Source organism: Narcine bancroftii, chromosome 3, assembly GCF_036971445.1.
Source record: "Narcine bancroftii isolate sNarBan1 chromosome 3, sNarBan1.hap1, whole genome shotgun sequence".
Classification (NCBI taxonomy): domain Eukaryota; kingdom Metazoa; phylum Chordata; class Chondrichthyes; order Torpediniformes; family Narcinidae; genus Narcine; species Narcine bancroftii.
Genome location: NC_091471.1, coordinates 144,146,554 through 144,169,312, shown reverse-complemented (window position 1 = coordinate 144,169,312; position 22,759 = coordinate 144,146,554). Strand labels below are relative to the sequence as shown.

General features: G+C 42.7%; 1 protein-coding gene across 1 annotated transcript in view; it reads right to left on the bottom strand.

Moving 5' to 3' along the window:
- Positions 1–18,529, bottom strand: part of maml3 (mastermind-like transcriptional coactivator 3) — a 639,372-nt gene extending 620,843 nt beyond the window's left edge. Inside the window, exon 1 of the mRNA XM_069925342.1 lies at positions 18,322–18,529. Within this exon, the coding sequence (XP_069781443.1) occupies positions 18,322–18,342 (21 nt within the window). The 5' untranslated portion in view covers positions 18,343–18,529. The remainder of the gene's footprint in view (positions 1–18,321) is intronic.
- Between the last annotated feature and the right edge of the window lie 4,230 nt (positions 18,530–22,759).

The following is a 22,759-nucleotide window of genomic DNA, read 5'->3' as shown; positions in this document are numbered from 1 at the left end:
CTTCCCCATATCCCTTGACGCCCTCACTAATGGAATATTTATCTATTTCTTGTTTAAATACTCCCAGTGATCTGGCTTCCACTGCTGTATGTGGCAGCGAGTTCCACAGATTCACGACCCTCTGGCTAAAAAAGTTCTGCCTAATCTCTGTTTTATATGGATAACTTCTAATTTTCAGACTATGTGTCCTCGATTCACCCACCAAGGGAAACATCTTATCAGCATCCACCCTATCTAAACCTTTCAAAATATGAAATGCCTCTATGAGATCTCCTCTCATTCTCCTATACTCCAATGAATACAACCCAAGAGATGCCAAACACTCCTCGTACGTTAGCCCTTGCATTCCGGGAATCATCTTAATAAATCTCCTCTGCACCCTCTCCAACAACATCACATCCTTTCTAAGATAGGGGGCCCAAAACTGCACACAGTCCTCCAAATGAGGTCTCACCAGTGCCCCATAGAGCCTCATCAGCACCTCTTTACTCTTGTACACTATTCCTCTTGAAATGAATGCCAAAATAGCATTCGCTTTCTTCACTACCAATTTCACCTTGTCATTAACTTTTAGGTTTCCCTGCACAAGGACACCTAGGTCCCTTTGCACATCCGAGGTCTGAATTTTCACCCCATCCAAATAGTATTCTGCCTGTTTAATTCCACTGCCAAAATGTACAACTGTACATTTCTCCATGTTAAATCTCATCTGCCATAATTTTGCCCAATCTCCTAATCTGTCTATATCCTTCTGCAGCTTTACAGTTTCAACTACACTTCCTGCTCCGCCACCTATCTTGGTGTCATCTGCAAATTGGGCCACAGAACCATTCATGCCACAATCCAAATCATTAATATAAATTGTAAACAGCAGCGGCCCCAATACCGACCCCTGTGGAACACCACTAGTTAAAGGCAGCCATCCAGAATGGGATCCCTTAATTTCAACCCTTTGCTTCCTGCCTATCAGCCAATTTTCCATCCAGTTTAATAACTTCCCTGTAATTCCATGGGCCCTCATCTTATTTAGCAGCCTAATAAGTGGCACCTTCTCAAAAGCTTTTTGAAAATCTAAATAGATAACATCCACAGACTCTCCTTTGTCTATCCTACTTGAGGTTTCTTCAAAAAAACTCTAATAGGTTGGTGAGGCAGGATCTACCCTTTAAGAAACCATGCTGACTTGGACCTATCCTGTCATACATCCCGAGGTATTTCATAACCTCATCCTTGACGATCGACTCTAATATCTTCCCAACCACCAACGTCAGACTAATAGGCCTATAGTTTCCTTTATTCTGTCTCCCACCTTTCTTAAACAGTGGAACCACATTTGCGACCTTCCAATCCTCTGAAATCTGTCCAGAGACTATGAATTTCTGGAATATCATCACTAATGGATCCACAATCTCCAAAGCCACCTCTTTCAAAACCCGCGGATGCACCTCATCCGGCCCGGGAGATTTATCAATCTTTAATCTATTTAGTTTGCCTAGCACAATTTCTCTAGTAACCCTAACTGAATCTAACTCTACTCCGTGAACCCTCTGACTGTCCGGGATATCACTAATGCCTTACACGGTTAAGACAGACGTAAAATATTGATTAAGTTCCTCTGCCATCTCTTTATAACCCATTACAATTTCCCCAGCATCGTTTTCTATCACACCTATGTCAACATGTGTCTCTCTTTTATTCCTTATATATTTGAAAAAACTCCGTATCATTTTTAATATTGTTAGCTAATCTCCTTTCATAGCTCATCTTTTGTTTCCGAATGACTTTCTTTGTCTCTTTCTGTAAGTGTCGAAAGGAAACCCAGTCCTCTGATTCCCACTAATTTTAGCTTCCTTGTATTCCCTCTCCTTTGTTTTTATTTTAGCCTTCACCTCTTTTGTTAGCCACAATGGTACCATCTTTCCTTGGACAAATTTCCTTTTCCTTGGAATAAATCTAGCCTGCATGCCTTTTATTTCTTGCAAAAATATCTTCCAGTCCTGCTTTGATCCTCCAGTTAGTTTGTTTTCCCAGTTTACTTGAGCCAATTCCTTTCTCATACCACTGTAATTTCCTTTATTTCACTGAAAAATTGATACATCTGATATTTTTTTTCCTTTCCAAATTTTAAATTAAATTAAACCATGTTATGATCACTGCTTCCTAGAGGTTCTATGATCTTTAACTCCCTAACGACCTAGGGTTCATTGCACATGACCCAATCCAGAACTGCAGATCCGCTGGTGGGCTTCTCAACAAGCTGTTCAAAAAAGCCATCTCTTAGGTTTTCTACAAACTCTCTCTCCTGGCTTCCAGTATTTTTCCTATCATTCCCAATCCCCTGCCACGTTAATTATTTTGTTATTATCCTTGTGGCATGCCCTCTGTATTTCCTGCTATAGCTCATTATCCACTTCCTGGCTATTGTTTGGGTGCCTGTATACAACTGCTAATGTGGTCTTTTTACCCTTGACATTTCTTAATTAAACCCATAATGATTCTATCTCTTTTGACCCCATGTCTCTTCTTTCTATTGATTTAATGTCATTACTTATCATTAGAGCCTCCCCTCCTCTACCCACCTGCCTATCTTTCCGATAGACTGTGTGACCTTGGATATCGAGCTCCCAATCACAGCCCTCATTGAGCCAAGTTTCAGTAATGGCTACAACGTCATTCTTTTTCAACTGAATCTGAGCAACCAGGTCATCCCCTATGTTTCTAATGCTACGTGGATTTAAATGTAGTTCCCTTAAACCCAATACTGATATTGTTTGTTCCGTATTCTTTTTGAACAGCACTTTCTCCTGCCTGCTCACCTGCCTTTTCTTTCTGTTGTGATTGATTAACTCTTCACTCTACCTGTTGTAATTCCCTGTCTCCCTACTGTCCTATTCTCTGCACTCTCATTTTGAATTCCCTCCCCCTGCCAAACTAGTTTAAACCCTCCCCAACAGCTCTAGCAAACCCTCCTGCCAGGATATTAGTCCCCTTCCAGTTTAGGTGCAGCCCATCCTTGTTACAGAGGTCTGGCCTTCCCCAGAAGCAATCCCAATGATCTAGGAATCTGAAGCCCTGCCCCCTGCACCAACTCCTTAGCCACGCATTCATCAGCTATTTGTACCCTGTCCAGCGTGTGGCACAGGCAGTGATCTGGAGATTACCACCCTCAAGGTCCTATCTTTTAACTTTCTACCTTTCCACCCAACTCCCTATGACTGATCTTCCACAAACTCCCCTCTTTTGCATGAAATTTTCAGAATCTGTGTTCCACATGAAAATAGTCATTTGACTATTTTCTTCCACGATGATTTCATAAACCCAGGCAAGGGCTGAACGAAGTAACCATCAAAAGTGGTTATGTTTCAAATGCAAAATTACATTTGCTTTCTTAATCAAAAGTGACTATTTCCATGAACACAATGAGGCTTTATCTTGAAGAGGCTGTCAGAAGTGGACTTCTTCCTTCAAAGGTCTCTTATTCTGTGTTCTCCTTTGACCAGCAGTAACATGTAACAGTACCATTTCTGGCTACTGTATCTTCAATTCTGCCTTCTCCAAAGAATGGTCAACTTCTTGTTTCAAAACACCCCTGGTTCAGTAATGTTTCTCAAAATACCTCATCGCATGACACGTGACATAATTTCTGTCTTTGAAGTTCATAATGCCTTCTTCAAAAGTATGAAGCATGAGCCAATGGACTCCGACTGGACTACTGGCCATTTAATCAAAAGTCCAGCTTGTTTGAATAGATACTTCTGAATTTCCATTCTAACAACATAGGTAAAGAAGCAGAATCTTTTATTTAACAGATGACCTCCTTGACCAACTCCTTTGTCCTAGATATTCCAATGGACAAATGCTTCTAGTTTTATTGGGGTGGCCTATCAGTCTTTGAGACACTGAAAATGGCTTCACTCTCTGAGTGTAATTGTGTGTCTATGTATTCCTGTGTCCAAACCCACAAAAATAATTATTTTATAACTAAAGATTGATATTAACACAATTCAATCACAGAGGCATTCACTTGGAGATGTCAAGCTTTGTTATAAAAGCAAAATTACTCAAACTATTTAGGCTCACTGATGCCATGCTCCATCTCTCTCCATCAGGCACATGACCCTGGGCCATTTGCTCATGATCCAACATATACCTACATCATAAACAAGGCATTAATCTGGATCTGAAAATAGGTTAATTAAGAATTAGCAAATTATCTGGTTTCATTGCTGACAATCCAGTCCTTCCTTATACATTCTGGTAGAAAACAGCTGTCCTTTCATTGTGTTTGACCCATCTCCAGCTGGGAAAACATGCTCTTCAAGATACCAGCTTGCAAAGCACTGATATGAACCATATGAGAAGGCATGGTCATTAACTCCAGAAGAAGACTTCATATTATATTTGAGTTACTAAGTCCTCAATGTCTTACAAGATTATGAAAATTTCAATTGCATGTATTGCACCTTTCTCACTTCATGGAACAAATATAACATGTTTCTTTGAATACATATGGAGTGATACATGAGGGTCAAAAGATTCCAAGCTGATGTCAGAACCATGAAAGAAATACTAGATACAGAGAACACACCTAATATTGGTGGAGAGAGATTGCCCTATTAATGAAATATGACTTAATATTCAACCCTTGAATTTCTTCTGTTATATGTGCCCTGCATGTGATCACAATCTTTTTTAGAGATGATAACCTTATTGTAGAGTCAGTAATTAGGTTAAATCCTTAATTATTGAACAGACTGCTAGTTGACTGCTCCTGTTCGTCTGCCCCAGGATTTGGTTTTCAATGGTGAGATAAAGCAGAGGTTTTTCAATTGAATTTCAAACACCTAGAAACAGATGCCATTAAAAAACTGTGTGAAGGTTGCAAATTGATATGCTCAGCTGGGCAAACAAGAAAAAAGATCAATTGATGGATGTAAAATGGAGATTGACTTATACAAGATCACAGAGTTATTCTGTGGCCCAATGAAAAGATTAGGTAGGCTGCATCCACACAAGAGACTGCAGATGTCTTGATTCAATGTGGGAATGGGAAGGCGAGTTGAAATAGCAAGCAGCCAGGAGCTGACTTGGGCCTTTTCCACTGCCAGGGAGAGGCCCACATAAAACAGAGATATTCTGCATGGGCAGTCTCCAACCCAATGGTATGAACACAGAATTTTCTAATGTCAGGTCACGAGTCCCCTCTCTCTTCTTGTTACACATCTGCTCTTTCCCAGCCCTCTTTCCCATAAACTCCTCTACCAGCCCCATAATCACTCCACTGGATTCTACTTCCTCTTCCTTCCGTTCTGTTCCATCAGGTCTCTCTTTATAGCATCATGCTCACCTTTCCTTATCAGATTCCAGCACTGTCAGCTTTTTACTTTCCATCTCTCTATGATTCACTTTCCTCCACCTGAGCCCTTTGTTTTTCTTGCCTCTTTCTCCCTTTGTCTGGTACCTGCCAATCTACTGCCTCTGTCAATCATGTTTCACCTCTCCCTGGTTACGAATCCCACATGGGGTCCTTGGCCCATCTCTTCCACTCTTTACACAAGCTTCTCTTTTCCATTTCACCAGTCTCGAGGAAGGGTTTCAGCCAGTGGCATATCTAGGTAAAATAGTGCCTATGGCAAGGCCCTCCTATTATATATATAAAAAAAAATCGCTCAATAAGTTGATGGTTGGGCAATTTTCACACACAATTGGGGTAGCGCTAACAGCTACACCAACCATGACACCTGACATATCCTACCTACCTTCCAAACCGTGGTGCTCAGCGACTTTATAAGGAATTTTTCAAGTTAACTTACTGGACGTCAGAATCAGTGGGGCAGATGGAGTATTAGGCTGCAGCTCTCTTGGAAGTGGTGCTGAAGTTGGCCTGGCCGTGGCGATGTTGCTGCTTCTCCTGGTGCTGCTCTGCTCCTTGGCGAACCACCTTTCCGGGGCTTGGGAGAGGCCAGAGGCTCCGGAGATTAGCTATTGGATGGACAGCTTCTCTGTGCAAAGAGCTCCACGTCCCGAGCACCACAGAGTATAAATTCATGCAAACACAAGACTGTGGTGCGACTTCCTGGTATGAAATTTTGATTGGGAGTTTGACTTAGCTCGGTGATAACGATTTGTGATCTAACATTAACATGAGCTAGAATTAACTTTACAATGAGACTAGTCTCTTAATCGCCAATTTACAAATCAATTCAATTTGTTGACACAGACACTTGCTTGATTTCCATCAGAAAGCAAAATGTGACAGTGCTATTAAAGAACAACAGACCCATACCTCGAAGTCCTTTCGTCAGGTGGAGATTCTTTGTTGGGCTCGGGAGTTCGATATTGGGTGAGCGAGGCTTGGACAGTGATGTCCCCCCTTCAAGTGGAACCCAGGACATGTGCCATGGCTGCCATAGCCTGGATACACCTATGGTTTCAGCCCAAAATGTTGATCATTCTTTTCCTCCCACTGGTGTTGCTTGACTTGCTGAATTCCTCAAGCAGAGAGTGTTTTGTGCAAAGCTAAGTTCTTATTCTTACTGTACCACAATGCTGGAACATTGTCACAGGGTTCTTCCTTGGGAAGAATTTGAAATGCTCCACTGATTTCTTTATTGCATCTGACAGATACTCCAGTTTTGTACATGTTTTATGTTTCCCGAGTTGCCTGGTTGGTGTGTGTATATAGAGCTCATGAAACTACATGCAATTTCATTTCCTCTGAGGGTAGAGAAATACTTCCAGTAAAAGCAGTGTGCAGTAATTAACTTGAGAAATAGAGAACACAATGTACAATTCTGACTCTTATGTATAGAAGACAAAAATATTAGCTCTTTACAATCAATATCATCATTAGGATTCAATCATTCTGGTTTTATGTGGGATGACACATTGAGCATCTTGAGGAACAGAGGCAAGTTACAACTGAAAAATTCTGGGTCTTCCAACAGATGGGTTATTTTAATTGTTATACCTTAATGATCTACTTGCCTTTTTCACCGGGTGTATAACTGTATTTGGGCACTTCACTAATTCTCTCAGTTGAGCTATCTTCAGTGAACCAGAAGTATTTAGAGGAGTCCACTCCTCTTATACTTTGGGATGGCACGGATGGTGTAGCTATTAGCGCAACACTGTTACAGCACCAGCCATCGGGACCAGACCGGGGTTTGAATCCCATGCTATCTGTAAGGAGTTTGTACATTCTCCCTGTGTCTGTGTGGGTTTCCTCCAAGGGGCTCTGGTTTCCTCCCACCTTTTGAAGCGTACCGGGGGTGTAGGTTAATTGGGTGGCACAGGCTTGTAGGCCAAAATGGCCTGTTACTCTGCAGTATGTCTACACTTAAACAGAAAATTTTAAAAGACAGAAAAGTTCCTGAGAGATAGTTTAATACAACACATTTAATACTCATGGATGCATTGACTCGAATAAGTTGTACACTTTGATGAGCAGCAAGCTGAGCTCAGGTTAGAGTGAGACTTTCTTTTCTCCTTCACCAATGTCAGAAGATATATTCCTACGATTCAAAGATTATATATATATATATATAAAAAAAACACAATTCAAATTCCACTGCAGAAGATTCAAGGCAGAGCCTTGGGAAAACATGTTTAGCATCAAAGAAGAAAAAGAGATATTTGAAATCTGAAGAAAAGAAATCCAGGAAGGTCAAGATATGATACTGTTGACTATTTTATTTGAGTTTTGTGACTTTCCTTTTAACAAATTTTATATTATTACATGTCAAATCTGTTGATGAATGAGGGATTATTGTTGGTCAGTACAAATGAAAATATTAAAGAAAGAAAATAGTTATGTCGTGAGGGGGAGAAGATTTATGGAGAATAAGTGCAAAACAAGGTTTTGGAACTTTTAAACAAAGATGATGTCCAGTCATAGAAGTAAATGATAAATCTTATCCTATTTCTTTCTGTCTTGTAAACATGTAGGGTAGATTTAACTGATTCATGTGGGCCTGTATTTGACCATTATAATCATAATATGTTAGAATCATAATGGTAAAGAAAGGTCATATCAGCTCCCAATAAAAAAGGTCCTGTCAGTTCTATTTCCCTGCTCTGTAAAACAATGGAATCCAAATAAAACTTGGAAATATTCAGCAGGAAAACTTGGACTAAGAACAGAAGAACTAACATTTTTAGGTTGACATGCTTTCATTGATTTAGGCATAAATCCTAAACTCTCCACATATTCTGCCTAACACGATGGGTACTTGCACATTTTCTGTTTTAACTTTCCTTTCAAAACTTCCTTTCCAATGTTCTTACAGGCAGCAAGCTCTCGATAACAACTCTTCTCCAAGTAAAGAGCTTTTCTAGAAATGCCCCTTGCATCTTTTGGCCAGAACCTCACATCTCTGCCCGCCTGGTCTTTGAACCTTCTACTAATGGAAACAACTGTTCTTTATTTAAATTGGTCATGATCTCCAACAAATCTTTCAATCATCTCTCAATTTTTGCTCCAAGGAGAGCCAATACAGCCTTCAGTCTAACCTTAATCCCTGGTAAATCTTTATCATACTCTTCACAGGATCTCTAAACTGAAATGACAAGTTATTCCACTCAAAACTTGTTTTATTTCATTGAAGTGTGTTGATGCCTGTAATATCAGCCATAGCCACTTTAAAATCACTCCTTGTTAAAGTTAATGTTCTGATGTTCAAAGTGATGGGGATCAGAGCGCCTGTTATCTTAAAATTTAATTTTAAAACAGGAGTACTTATAAATTCAATGGTGATTGCTGCAACGATGTTCCATTCTACAGGTCCTATATTGCAGAGCATTAATAAATATTCAAGTAGTTTAGAAAATTGGTGCACCATCTAGCAGTTAATATCTTTTTTGCATTTAGTTTAAACACACTTCATTTGTGGGCTTTACAGGCTGAAGTCACTAAATGTTGATCGTAATTATTGATTGAGGATCTTTTGTGGTTTGTTGCTTCCATAACTAATCTTGCATCAAAATCCATATCCCCACCAATGCTACCATCAAGATGATTGAGAGTCATTCAGATAAAGTCATGAACTGCATGCCATTGTGAATGAAGTTAGGAAAGGTAAAGAGAAAGGTGGGGGAGGGGGTGAGGATTGGTGAGTACAATCAGAGCTATGAGATAAATAAAGGACAAGCAATGAACTCTGTAGTATAAGGCCTTGCAAGATTTGGCCTTAACTTCAAGATTGTGAGGAAAATATCTTTACACTATTTAGCACTACAGAAAATTCATAAATGATACATGTTTGGGTCGAAATGGAAGAACAAAGTTTGTAATTGTAAGATAGTTACCAAAATACTTAGTTGGCAAGCCATGAAAAATTATTCTGCCTAAACGTTGGTGAATAAAATTAGAGTACAGATTGAGAGTAAAACAGGAAATGGTATGACAAGCCATACAAAGCAGCATACAACTGCATGCAGCAAACAAAAGAGAACACTGAGTCATGAGCTGTTAAACAACTTATAACATGGCACACCATGAATGAGGCAGGCAATGAGCATCTCCAACACAATGGAGACTAACCACCTAATCTTGGCAATGAATGGCATTACCATCATCTAGTATCCTGGAGTCACTATTGACAAGTAAATGAACTGGTCCACCTATGCAAGTGCATTGGGTACAAAAGTGAGTAAATCATGTCCTTTTCCAGTATTTGCAGTCTTCCTTGTTTAACTCACTTCCTGACACCTCTAGGTCTCTCCACCATCAGCAAAGCACAAGTTAGAGTGAAATGAAATACTCTCGACTTGTCTGGATGACTATGTTGCCATTTAACTCTGAAGTAATTTGACAGCCAGCTCTTCAGCGCTTGACGTCCTGTTTTGCGGAAACTGCCAAAATGTTTGGCCTGGAAGTCAGCCTGAAGAAAACTGAGGTCCTCCATCAGCCAGCTCCCCACCATGACTACCAGCCCCCCCACATCTCCATCGGGCACACAAAACTCAAAACGGTCAACCAGTTTACCTATCTCGGCTGCACCATTTCATCAGATGCAAGGATCGACAACGAGATAGACAACAGACTCGCCAAGGCAAATAGCGCCTTTGGAAGACTACACAAAAGAGTCTGGAAAAACAACCAACTGAAAAACCTCACAAAGATAAGCGTATACGGAGCCGTTGTCATACCCACACTCCTGTTCGGCTCCGAATCATGGGTCCTCTACCGGCATCACCTACGGCTCCTAGAACGCTTCCACCAGCGTTGTCTCCGCTCCATCCTCAACATTCATTGGAGCGCTTTCATCCCTAACGTCGAAGTACTCGAGATGGCAGAGGTCGACAGCATTGAGTCCACGCTGCTGAAGATCCAGCTGTGCTGGTTGGGTCACGTCTCCAGAATGGAGGACCATCGCCTTCCCAAGATCGTATTATATGGCGAGTTCTCCACTGGCCACCGTGACAGAGGTGCACCAAAGAAAAGGTACAAGGACTGCCTAAAGAAATCTCTTGGTGCCTGCCACATTGACCACCGCCAGTGGGCTGATATCGCCTCAAACCGTGCATCTTGGCGCCTCACAGTTCGGCGGGCAGCAACCTCCTTTGAAGAAGACCGCAGAGCCCACCTCACTGACAAAAGGCAAAGGAGGAAAAACCCAACACCCAACCCCAACCAACCAATTTTCCCCTGCAACCGTGTCTGCCTGTCCCACATTGGACTTGTCAGCCACAAACGAGCCTGCAGCTGACGTGGACATTTACCCCCTCCATAAATCTTCGTCCGCGAAGCCAAGCCAAAGAATTTGACACCACTCAGGAAAAAGCAGCTTTCTTAGTTGGTGTCCCCTGAACCTTCCTAAATCTTCATTCCCTTCATCGCTGGTACATAATTGATGCAATGGGCAATGCTTGAGATGCACTCCCTCCACCAAGGGCACAAAATGCACTGTGGCTACTCAGTAAGGCTTCTGTTAGTACCTTTCAACCCCACCAGCAGGAAGATCAAGGACAGCAGGCACAGGGGTACACTACCTCCTGCATTATACCTCCACAATTAGTATAACTGTTAGCACAATGCTAATAAAGAGCCCATGATCCAGGTTCGAATCCGACGCTGTCTGAGTTTGTACATTCTCCCCTTGACCTGGCTTGGTTTTCGCCAGGTGCTTAGTTTCTTCCCACTTTCCAAAATATACAGGTTGTAAGTTAACAGGGTGTAATTGAGAAGCACAGGTTTTAATGGCCGAAATTGGCTTCTACTGTGTTGTAAATAAGTCACACGACACCCTAGTCCAGAAAGATTTAATTTGCCCTTCATTGTTGCTCAGTCTAAATCCCAGGCCTCGACTTAACACTGGGTTCAATTTGGCATCTTACAATTACCATTACAGGAAGGATATAAACAGTATAGAGAGAATGCAGAGGAGATTTACAAGAATGTTGCTGGAGTTTCAGGGTTTGAGTTACAGGGAACAGTTGAGCAGGCTGGGATTTTATTCTCTGGAGAGTAGAAGGTTGAGGAGTGATTTGATAGAGGTATTCAAGATTATAAGGGGGACAGATAGAGACAATCTGGATAGGCTTTTCCCATTGAGAGGGAACTTCAAACAAGAGGGCATGGATTGAGGGTAAAAAGGGAAAAGTTTAAAGGAAAAATAAAGGGAAATTTCTTCACGCAGAGGATGGTTGGGGTGTGAAATGAACTTCCAGTGGTTGAAGTGAGATTGATGTTAATATTCAAGAATAGGTTGGATAGGTTTATGGATAGGAGAGGTGTGGAGGGTTATGGGCCAAATGGAAGTCAGTAGGACTAAGTGGGAGATAATGTTCAGCACGGAATAGTAGGGCCAAACTGGCCTGTTTCTGTGCTGTAAATGGTTATATAACATCTCAGGCAGGGACTATTTGGGATAATAGATAGTGATGCCAAAATCTGAAAATGAAGTTTAAAAATAAACACAAGAAAAATGGCTCAATTTCTGAGCAATTTGAGCCAGCGACTGCAGAAAGATCAGGATCAATCTGACTAAACCTAAACTTTATGCCATTGCAATTACAGGACAGCTTGGAGCACTCTGCAAGAAAATAAAACACAGGACACACCAGGAACAGGTTTTTCCAAGGGTTTCATCATGAGGGACAAAAATTTTAAAAATTAGATTTACACTTGATGTGCATTTTATGTGATAAACGGTGCAACCAAATTCATCGCAATTATTGTGAATGGTGTAATTCTCAGAAGATTCTGTACAAAAAAAAGGAATGAAAATTAGTCATTAGAACTTCTGGGTTGGTACTTTCATATTGAAGGATAATGATCAAACAAAAAGGTCTGGAGGTTGCACTGCTGCAGTCCATTAAAGCCCAAAGCAGTGCATGATTTTCTTCCTGGGTCTGGAATGAATATGAATACCCAACTAGTTATGGCTGAGCCCAGATATATGATTACATTAGAATGGGTTAAGCCTGAGGAAAACACACAATCCATCTGATGCTGGACCAAAATCACAACCAAACACAAAAATTGCACTGAATAAATTAACTAAATTAGAACTGAAACTGTAAATGTAATTTGTACAGGTCTGATGATTTTAATGGCATGAACTATAAAGTAGGCTGAAGGAAAAAATATAATTTTTTTGCATGAATTTCTCACAATCATAGGACAGGGAGACAAAATAATAACAAAAAAAAAGTCAACTGAATCTGATATGAATTGTCCACCCTCAAAGTGATACATATTACAAACTCAGTTTCATTAAAACAAGTTTTACCAATGCAGTGAAGTTGTACAAAAAAAGTCAGTCACTCCACTATAACATAAGGCAAAATCATTTTCCCCCAAAGTCTCAAATCATGTGTTTCATCAGGTAAAAAAAAAACTATGTGTGGAATGAGTATCAGCTATTCCGAAGGAAATTTCAAAGGGAATAAGCCAGTAATTGGGTTGATGGGTCTCTTGCACCTGTACCCAGGTTGAACAGCTATTTTACATGTTAGGACAACTGCAGACCTTTCCTCTGGCTTTGCTTTGTCTTTTGGGTTCTAACAAAGTGCTTCCAGTGTGAAACATTAATGTTTTTTATTCACACAGCCACTGCATTCCTTGAAATTATTCCCATTTTCTCGGAATACATGCTGTGTAAAAAGCTTGGAACAGGAATAGTATATTTGTAATTCTTTTAGTACCGTCTGCTCTTTCCCATGGCCTGCTCTCCCGTGCTGCCCCGACTGTCTGCAGCCTACTTTCTCCCATGGCCCGTTGACCCTCTTTGCCCTGGCACTCCACTGCCTACTTTCTCCTGCGGCTCGCTGTCCCACTCTGCCCTGGCACTCCACTGCCTACTTTATCCTGCGGCCCGCTGTCCCTCTTTGCCCTGGCACTCCACTGCCTACTCTCTCCTGTGGCCCGCTGTCCCGCTCTGTCCCAGTGGTCCACTGCCTATGCTCTCCCATGGCCCGCTGTCCGGTTCTGTCCTGGCACTCCACTGCCTACTCTCTCCTGAGGCCCGCTATCCCACTCAGTCTCAGCGGTCCACTGCCTGCTCTTTCCCACACCCCACTTTCCCCCTGGTGGTCCTCTGCCTGCTCTCTGTTGCTGTAGGCTGCTAAGCCTAATCCTAACACTAACCCTATCCCTAACCAGAACCCCAACCATAGCCATAACCCTAACCCTATCCCAAATCCCACACCTAACCCTATCCTGAAGATGTAAATATAAGGTCACCCACAATAAACATATCCCAGACAAATCAAAATGCACCACTGATCCCACTAAGAGCGAGAAACAGGATAATGAAAGCATGAGCCAACCAAAAGTGGCAGTTTATAGTGAGATAGGACCTCTGAGAGAGATCAGTGAACACAAGGAGGGATGATTATCCTGTTGCCTGCATATTGACAAACTAATTTAAACATTAATCCTAACCCTAGATTTGACACTAGGTCTGCCAGATTGTGAGCAAATTGGACTGTGGGTTAGTCCTCTTTGAGGAGCCTGAAGCCCCCCACCCACAATCTGCCACCAGCCTCCAGTAATAGTAACGGTGATTAGTAAGGGATTACTTAAGGTGGTATGTGAGTGAAAAGAAAAAGTTTAAAATCCACTTCTTTTGATCAATACTTGCAGTAGATTTTCCCACAATCTTTTATAAATGGTGTGCATGTTTTATTAAATTGTCCATGTATTTTCCCACACTCTTTTATATATCGTGCGTGTATGTTTTATCGAATTTAGAGTATTTTCCTATGCTCTTCCATATTGTGCTTTATTCCCATGCACTTCTATTAATTGTTGTGTTTTAATAAAAGTAACATTTGATAGCAAACCCTTGTGTCCAGACTCATCTCTCATGGACCTGACACTTTCTCAACATAACAGAGTTACTGTCAGGGTTATTCACCATTATCGCCATAATTTCAACCTGGCATATAAAACCAGGGGAATATTTCTGAACCATTTTTTGGGAAAAACAAGTGGGTCTAACATTAGATGCATTCCTTGAAATTATTCCCATTTTCTCGGAATACATGCTGTGCAAAAAGCTTGGAACTGGAATAGTATATTTGTAATTCTTTTAGTACCGTCTGCTCTTTCCCATGGCCTGCTCTCCCGTGCTGCCCCGACTGTCTGCAGCCTACTTTCTCCCATGGCCCACTGTCCTACCAGGATTATACCAGTGACCCGCATTGGATGCAGACGCCAATGGTGTTGAGTTACACATCTTGCCCTTTTGTTTGCCGAATGTTGGAATGGTGTATAAAATGGTGGACTGAAATGGAGATTTGTAGATTTGGTGATGAACAGCCAATGCCAGGATATCGGAGACTTTTCATACGGTAGAATCCCGCAAAGTCTGTGTAAAAATCATAATGAACTCTTCTCTTTCAATAGATGCTGCCTGATCTGCTGTATGTTACAAGCATTTTTAATTTTTTTTTTCCAGATCTCTATCAAATTTGGTTTTTCGTGTTCTGTAGCTTACAGTAATTTTGCAAGCCTGGTATGTAGTAAAGCCCGGAGCTTCGTGCATCTAATTCCAAATGTACACAGAGATAACTTCAATAGCCAAAACTTTAAGTATCTGTGTTTGTGTTGAAGGGGAGAAGGGGTGGAGTTGAGAAGGGGTAGAGCTGAGAAGGGGTGGGGTGTGAAAGTTTGTGGCCTCTTCTATGGCCTCTTGTGGCCAAGGATTTTTTTCCTTTACCTGAGTCCTTAGCTATTCAATTCGTTGGATCCAAACTAAAACCAGGGGTGGAGCAATTCTAAGTGAAATGGATTGACAATTTGTCTTCTTGACTCAGTAATAGTTGTTATTTAGGGTTATTTTTCAGATTCTGAAAATCGCAAGTAGAAAACCCACACAGGACCAAATAAAGCGTCCAGGGTCCAAAGCCTAAATTTTCAGTGCCCCAGATGAAACATTAACTAAAATTACATCCAAATAGAAGATCCTTTATCACTTCTTGAAAAGAAGCCAATCGCTTTCCTGCCTTTCTACCTAACAGGCAACCTCTTAATGTTGTTTTACTTTTAGAATTAGCACATGACAAGCTGAACACGATAGGGCCTAAAATATTGGCTTGAACACCTCCTGAAAGCGAACAGGTTTGCTATATCATTGTATTTCTACTGGCACTGGATTCCAGGGCAGGAATGCACCTTAATCAGCAAATCTTTATACAAGTCCATTCACATTACTTCAAACTAATCAATTGTATTTAAAACACAATGATGATCATTGGAAATGTGAGCATGCTCTGAACAATATGACAAGCACATTCAAAGGATGTGGACTAACAACTGACCCAGGAGGGAGTCCAGTAAAAAACACAGGACGAAGCACATGCAGGGAAGGAAATCTAGGGGAGAAATGTGGACCAGCTCCAAGTACTTGAACATATAAATATCTACACTTACAGAACAAAAGACCAGTCAAGATTGCAATTAGGTGGAGACAAAACAAAACAACTCAAATACAGGATTGGGGGCAATGACACCTTGGGGGCAATGACACCTTGGGGGCAATGACACCTTGGGGGCAATGACACCTTGGGGGCAATGACACCTTGGGGGCAATGACACCTTGGGGGCAATGACACCTTGGGGGAAAATGACCGGATTGAAATGAAGAGTGAGAAAGTAAAATTTGTTACATCCAATATTAAAAGATTATTTCAACCTCTTCTTCGGAATCAAGACCAAAAAATGTGCGACCGCTACTTTCTCCAACCCCCTCACCCCGCCCCACCCACACACCAAAAAACTTTAAACTCGTGCTTTCCCCCCCCCATCATAGCATAAGCTTAATTGGAGATGGTTGCGTTGGCGATAAAACAAGACTGGACACCTTAATGAAGCAGAGCGGAAAGAGTGGATGCCGTTTGGTGCTGGAGGGTTGGTTGGTTGGTAGGATGGAGACGACATCGTAGAGTGCAGAGACGGGAGCAGGTTGGAGATTGCAATCAAAACCTGCGATGGAATTTTTTGTGGATTGGGACTACGAAACGGTATGGCCGCGGGATCGTGACGGATCCGCTCCATGATCGTGGCTAAAACATGGTCCAGATCCGCGTCAGATCCAGATGCCTGGTCGCAGGCTGGTCCACAATAAAACTGCAGTGAAGTGTGCGAGGACGTGAAGTGGATGAGCCTCCAATCAATAAGTGGGCAGCTGCTCGGCAAAATAGTGGGATGGGGGTCAAAATAGTGGGATGGGGGTCAAAATAGTGGGATGGGGGCAAAATAGTGGGATGGGGGCAAAATAGTGGGATGGGGGCAAAATAGTGGGATGGGGGCAAAATAGTGGGATGGGGGGCAAAATAGCGGGATGGGGGCAAAATAGCGGGATGGGGGCAAAATAGCGGGATGGGGGGCAAAATAGCGGGATGGGGGCAAAATAGCGGGATGGGGGCAAAATAGCGGGATGGGGGCAAAATAGCGGGATGGGGGGCAAAATAGCGGGATGGGGGGCAAAATAGCGGGATGGGGGGCAAAATAGCGGGATGGGGGGCAAAATAGCGGGATGGGGGGCAAAATAGCGGGATGGGGGGCAAAATAGCGGGATGGGGGCAAAATAGCGGGATGGGGCAAAATAGCGGGATGGGGGCAAAATAGTGGGATGGGGGCAAAATAGTGGGATGGGGGCAAAATAGTGGGATGGGGCAAAATAGTGGGATGGGGGCAAAATAGTGGGATGGGGCAAAATAGTGGGATGGGGCAAAATAGTGGGATGGGGCAAAATAGTGGGATGGGGGCAAAATAGTGGGATGGGGGCAAAATAGTGGGATGGGGCAAAATAGTGGGATGGGGGAGCAAAATAGTGGGATGGGGGAGCAAAATAGTGGGATGGGGGAGCAAAATAGTGGGATGGGGGAGCAAAATAGTGGGATGGGGGCAAAATAGTGGGATGGGGAGCAAAATAGTGGAATGGGGGAGCAAAATAGTGGGATGGGGGAGCAAAATAGTGGGATGGGGGAGCAAAATAGTGGGATGGGGGAGCAAAATAGTGGGATGGGGAGCAAAATAGTGGGATGGGGGAGCAAAATAGTGGGATGGGGGAGCAAAATAGTGGGATGGGGGAGCAAAATAGTGGGATGGGGGAGCAAAATAGTGGGATGGGGAGCAAAATAGTGGGATGGGGGAGCAAAATAGTGGGATGGGGGAGCAAAATAGTGGGATGGGGGAGCAAAATAGTGGGATGGGGGAGCAAAATAGTGGGATGGGGGAGCAAAATAGTGGGATGGGGGAGCAAAATAGTGGGATGGGGGAGCAAAATAGTGGGATGGGGGAGCAAAATAGTGGGATGGGGAGCAAAATAGTGGGATGGGGGAGCAAAATAGTGGGATGGGGGAGCAAAATAGTGGGATGGGGGAGCAAAATAGTGGGATGGGGGAGCAAAATAGTGGCTGCATCAATGAGGATTAAACTACAGACCGGAGTATGGCGACTTCCTCTCCCTCAGGAGTAAATTGTGAGAGTTCTCTTCTCACCAGAACTCGAAATAAAACCTCAATGGACAAAATATATAATTTGCTGCCTAAATTGGTGACTGGGCAGGGAAACGTGAAATGGACATTTTACGTTTGTCCCAAACGAATCGGTTCTTTCTTTCGAGTCTCAGAGTGGTGACAGGACGATTCGAACTCTGTAAAGAGTTTGATTTCGTTCTCCGTCCTTCCCACTGTTGTTTGGGAGTATTTACATTAACACATGGGATGAGACTGGCAATTAAACAGTGTTCTGAAGCATTCCCCGGAATGAGGACATGAGAGTATGGATCCTAATGTTGGTGTTCGAATTGCCAAATTGATGAGATTGTTGCTGAGATATCCCATGAGATCAACTTAAATAAAACTTACCTCGTCAGACTTGGTTTTCATGTCACTCACATAGCAGAGCTTTTCCCACTGTAAACACTCAGGTCGTGTGAAGCCAGTATTGGTATCTCAGCAGCCTCGTCGTTCTCATGATAATGAAGCTGCTCCCCATAACAAAAGCTCCTTTCTCTGTCTTGCTCCCTCTTTATAGTCTCACTCATACAGTCTTTTAGCAAAACTCAAATTGCATGTGCCTATAGTTTAAATGGGGGGGGGGGGGGGGGGGGGGGTGGGAGGACTGGGCTGAGGAAAGGAAACTCTGATTTTGACTAAACTAGTACCTGCAGTGGACAAACCAGTAATCTAGATGCATTTAAGTGGACTTTCTCCAGGAATGCAAACAAAATGTGAAATAGATACCTTACAGGATTGGGACTTGGATTCAACAACGAACATAATCAGGATTTCAGATGAGAAGTCATAAGTTTTTTTTTACACGATAGCAGCTAAAATATGGGACAGATCTTTCCTGGGATCGAGATTAGGTAACACTTAAACACTGGGATGGATCATCTTTTGGATCAGAACTAAATATTATTCCATCAGATTGTTGAGAGACTATTTGTGAGCAAGATGAAATAGTGCATACGTGGAGCTAGTAAAAGAAGAAAGGAAACATTCATTCAGAGAGTCAGAATCAATATCGGAATTTTTAAAATTTAGACAGACAGCACGGTAACAGGTCCTTCCAGCCCATGAGCCCGTGCCGCCAAATTACACCCAATTAACCTACAACCCCGGTACTTTTTGAACAGTGGGAGGAAACCAGAGCCTTCAGGGAAAACCCAAGTAGACATGGGGGAACGTGCAAACTACTTACAGACAGCGCAGGATTCAAACCCTGGTCCCGATCGCTCGCACCTTAACAGTGTGGCGCTAACTGCTACGCCAACCGTGGTGCCCCCTTCATCATTATCAGGAACATGTCACAAGATTTGTTTTGTAGCAACAGCACAGGTGCAAATATTGCTATAAAATTACATTTAAAAATAAATAAATTAGTGCAAAAATAAGAGAAAGTGAGATAGTGTCTGTGGTTTATTGTCCATTTAGAAATCTGAGAGCAGAGGGGAAATAAGGTGGATGGGAAATAAACACCTTCACCATCAGTTTGCTTTAAAATGTCAAATTAGCTTAATAATGACATTAAAAGACAATGTCCTTGCGCAGTGTCTTTGACGTAATCTTTTATTAAAACTTATCCTTAGTTTTTAAACCTTACAATTTAGAATACGATATGCAGTAGCTGTTATACAAGATTACAACAATGATAAGTTGTGATGTTTTCTCGTTTTAATGTATGCATTTCAAGATACCCTAATGCTCCAGTCCTGGCATTATCCAGTTACTTCTGGAAATGATCCAAAAAGTTTGGCTCTACAACAGGCTGATCACTTTGTGCAAAAAAGGAAAATATTGTGATTGTAGACTGAGCATAATTTTTTGTTGATTTAAACCTATTTCCTGCTCTACTCTATTAGCTTATTAGCTTAACATTCTGAAAGCTTCTGACAACCTAAATTTTCCTTGTTGTTCCCGAGATTCCAGAATCTGAAATCATCTTCCTGCTTCTTTGCACTGCACCCAACAACTGAAAGTATCTTTTCTTATCTGCACCCAGTATTGGATTTAGTATTTAGGGGCATCATCTGACCAGAGAACTATAAGGTTTGGGACCAACAAACTATTGTTTTTGGTGATGGTATTTGTTGATTGTTGAAAAAGATGGCACCGTACAGCAGCAACTCTTTGCAGGCAGCTCCAATGGGGATCATCAGATTTTCTTGCATAGAACTTCTACAGCTCAAACCCACAGCCACAGAAACCCCTGTAAGTAACATTGTATTTGGAAGACCTAGTGATTGTTAGGGATGGTAAACTCCAGTGGACCATGGGTAATTCCAATAGCCGGTGCACAGGCCCTTTAAAGAAGACCTTACCACACTGACGCACACAGGAAGCTACAGGTTAAACTAAGAAACCCTACCATCTTCCTGGCCAACATACAATCTTTAGAAAATAAACTGAACTCAGAGCCAGATTACAGCAACAGAAGGACGTCAGGATTGCAGTGTGATAAGCTTCACTGAGACATGACTGAATGAGAGCATTCCAGACACAGTGTGACAGCCCAACGGCACGGATCAAACACTGCAGTCAGGTAAAGGCAGAGACGGCAGCGCAGGGTTGGTGCAAAGGGGGGGTATCTGCGGGCATTGTCACCCAAGTGAGGTGCTGTGTCCCCCAATACGGTCACGGCTCACCGTCAGACCCGCCCCTCCACCCTCTCTGATGTCACTAGCGTGCATGAAGCATCACTAGCATCTATTTTGACGCATCAAGCTTCACTAGTGTCTAATGGCATGAGATGCCATAAAAGCGTTGCTCTTGGCATCTGCATTGGAAGGGCAGAAGATGTTAACAGCACCACCCCCCCCCCACTGAGTGAGTTTTTGAGCATTGCACCGCACCCCCCCCCCCAAATGCTAATGGCCCCCACTAATATTTGTTCTGCGTTTGTTTCATCATTGATGTGAACAAAGGTGATGTATGTGTCCCAGTCCTGCTTCCCCAGCCAGGAACAGCTGGTGATCAAGTATCATCCATTCTCTCTGCCAAGGGAGTTTTCCATCAGCATCCTGGTCACTGTGTACATTCCATCCCAGGTTAACATCAGGCTGGCACTGGAGGAGCTGAGCAGGCGTGAGATAGCACACCCTAATGTCTTGCTCATAATTGTAGGGGACTTCAACCAGGCCAACCTGAAGAAGTCTCTGTCAAACTATCACCACATATTAGAGGAGCCAACATACTGGATCACTGCTACATCACCATTAAGAACATGTACTGTGAGTAACCCCATGCCTGCACTTTGTCAAGACTGATCACCTGGCTGCACTTCTACTCCTGGCATGCAAGCAGAGACTGAAAACTACACAGCGTCGTTGCCAGGGGAGAACATCCGTGGGCATTGCCCCCTAACCAAGGTCTTGTGCCCACCCTCAACCATGCGTGGTGACACACCCACTCACTCCCGCAGGCCAAGCCTTTAGTACAAAACAAAATTTTCATTTAAAAATATTTTTAATATTAAAACTTGCCAGTTCTCTAAATTAATTTAACTGAAACACAAACAAAAAGGAAAAATAATTACACTCATGCAGACAGAAGGGAAGTTGCACTGTGAAGAATGCAATGCGCATACACACGTAACATCACACCACAGCCCCACATTTAAACCTGAAGAAAGTCTGTTTACTGTTCTTCTCTTCAAATTGATTGTTAAAGAAACATACACAACAGAAATCAAGGGAAATGGATACAAGAAGATTGCTGGATGCATCTGCTTCTTCAAGGCCTCCTACAGCTCCTCCAACACCCAGCATGACCACCTTTAAGCCAGAGGCTTAAACCCACAGCCACAGAAACCCCTGTAAGTAACATTGTATTTGGAAGACCTTCTACAAGCAGCAGCCATGATGCTGAAGTAAGTGCTAGCTGTGAAAGATAACCTTTAGCCATAGATGACCTCGGGACTGATGAGCCCAACCAGATCGTCTTACAGAAATACCCTGCTAGCATTTTACAAGTGCCCCAGCAGTAGCGGCATCAGACGCTGTGGGTGATGTCATCAGAGGGACATCACCAAAAGAGTCACATGTTTCCCCAAATCACGCGCTGGTTTATGAATTGGCCGAGGGAGAGGTGGAAGAGTGAGACCACCATGTCCAGCTATGGCAGGACTTGAAGGCCATTATATCTGGAAAGTCGAAGACTAACCTCATAAATGGCTGTGATGCTTCGCTCCCCGATGAGCTGAACAGCTTTTATGCTCATTTTGAAAAGGAGAATTCAACGGTACCAATGAGAATACCTGCAGAAGCTTATGACCCTGTAATATCTGTCTCTGAGGCTAATGCCAGAACATCATTCAAGAGGGTGAACCTTCACGAGGCATCAGGCCCTGATGGCGTACCTGGCAGAGAAATGAAAAGTTGCTCCAATCAGCTAGCCAGAATGTTCACAGTCATCTTCAATCTCTCATTGCTGCAGTAAGAGTTTCCCATCTGCTTCAAATGGGCATTAATTATAGTGGTGCCCAAGAAGATCAGAGTGAGCTGCGTCAATGACTTGCACCCAGTAGCATTCACATCTACTGTGATGAATTGCTTTGAGAGGTTGGTCATGCTAGAATTAACTCATTCCAAATCAAAGACCTGAACCAATTGCAATTCACCTATCACCATAATAATTTCTCAGTTTCCATACAAATCCAACCTCTCTACGGATGATCCATCGCCACTGCCCTCCATCTAGCTCTCACCCACCTGGAGAATAAGGGCTCGTACGACTGCTGTTCGTCCATTCAATAAAATCATACCTCAGTTCCTGTCAGGGAGACCTCAAACAGTCCAGATCA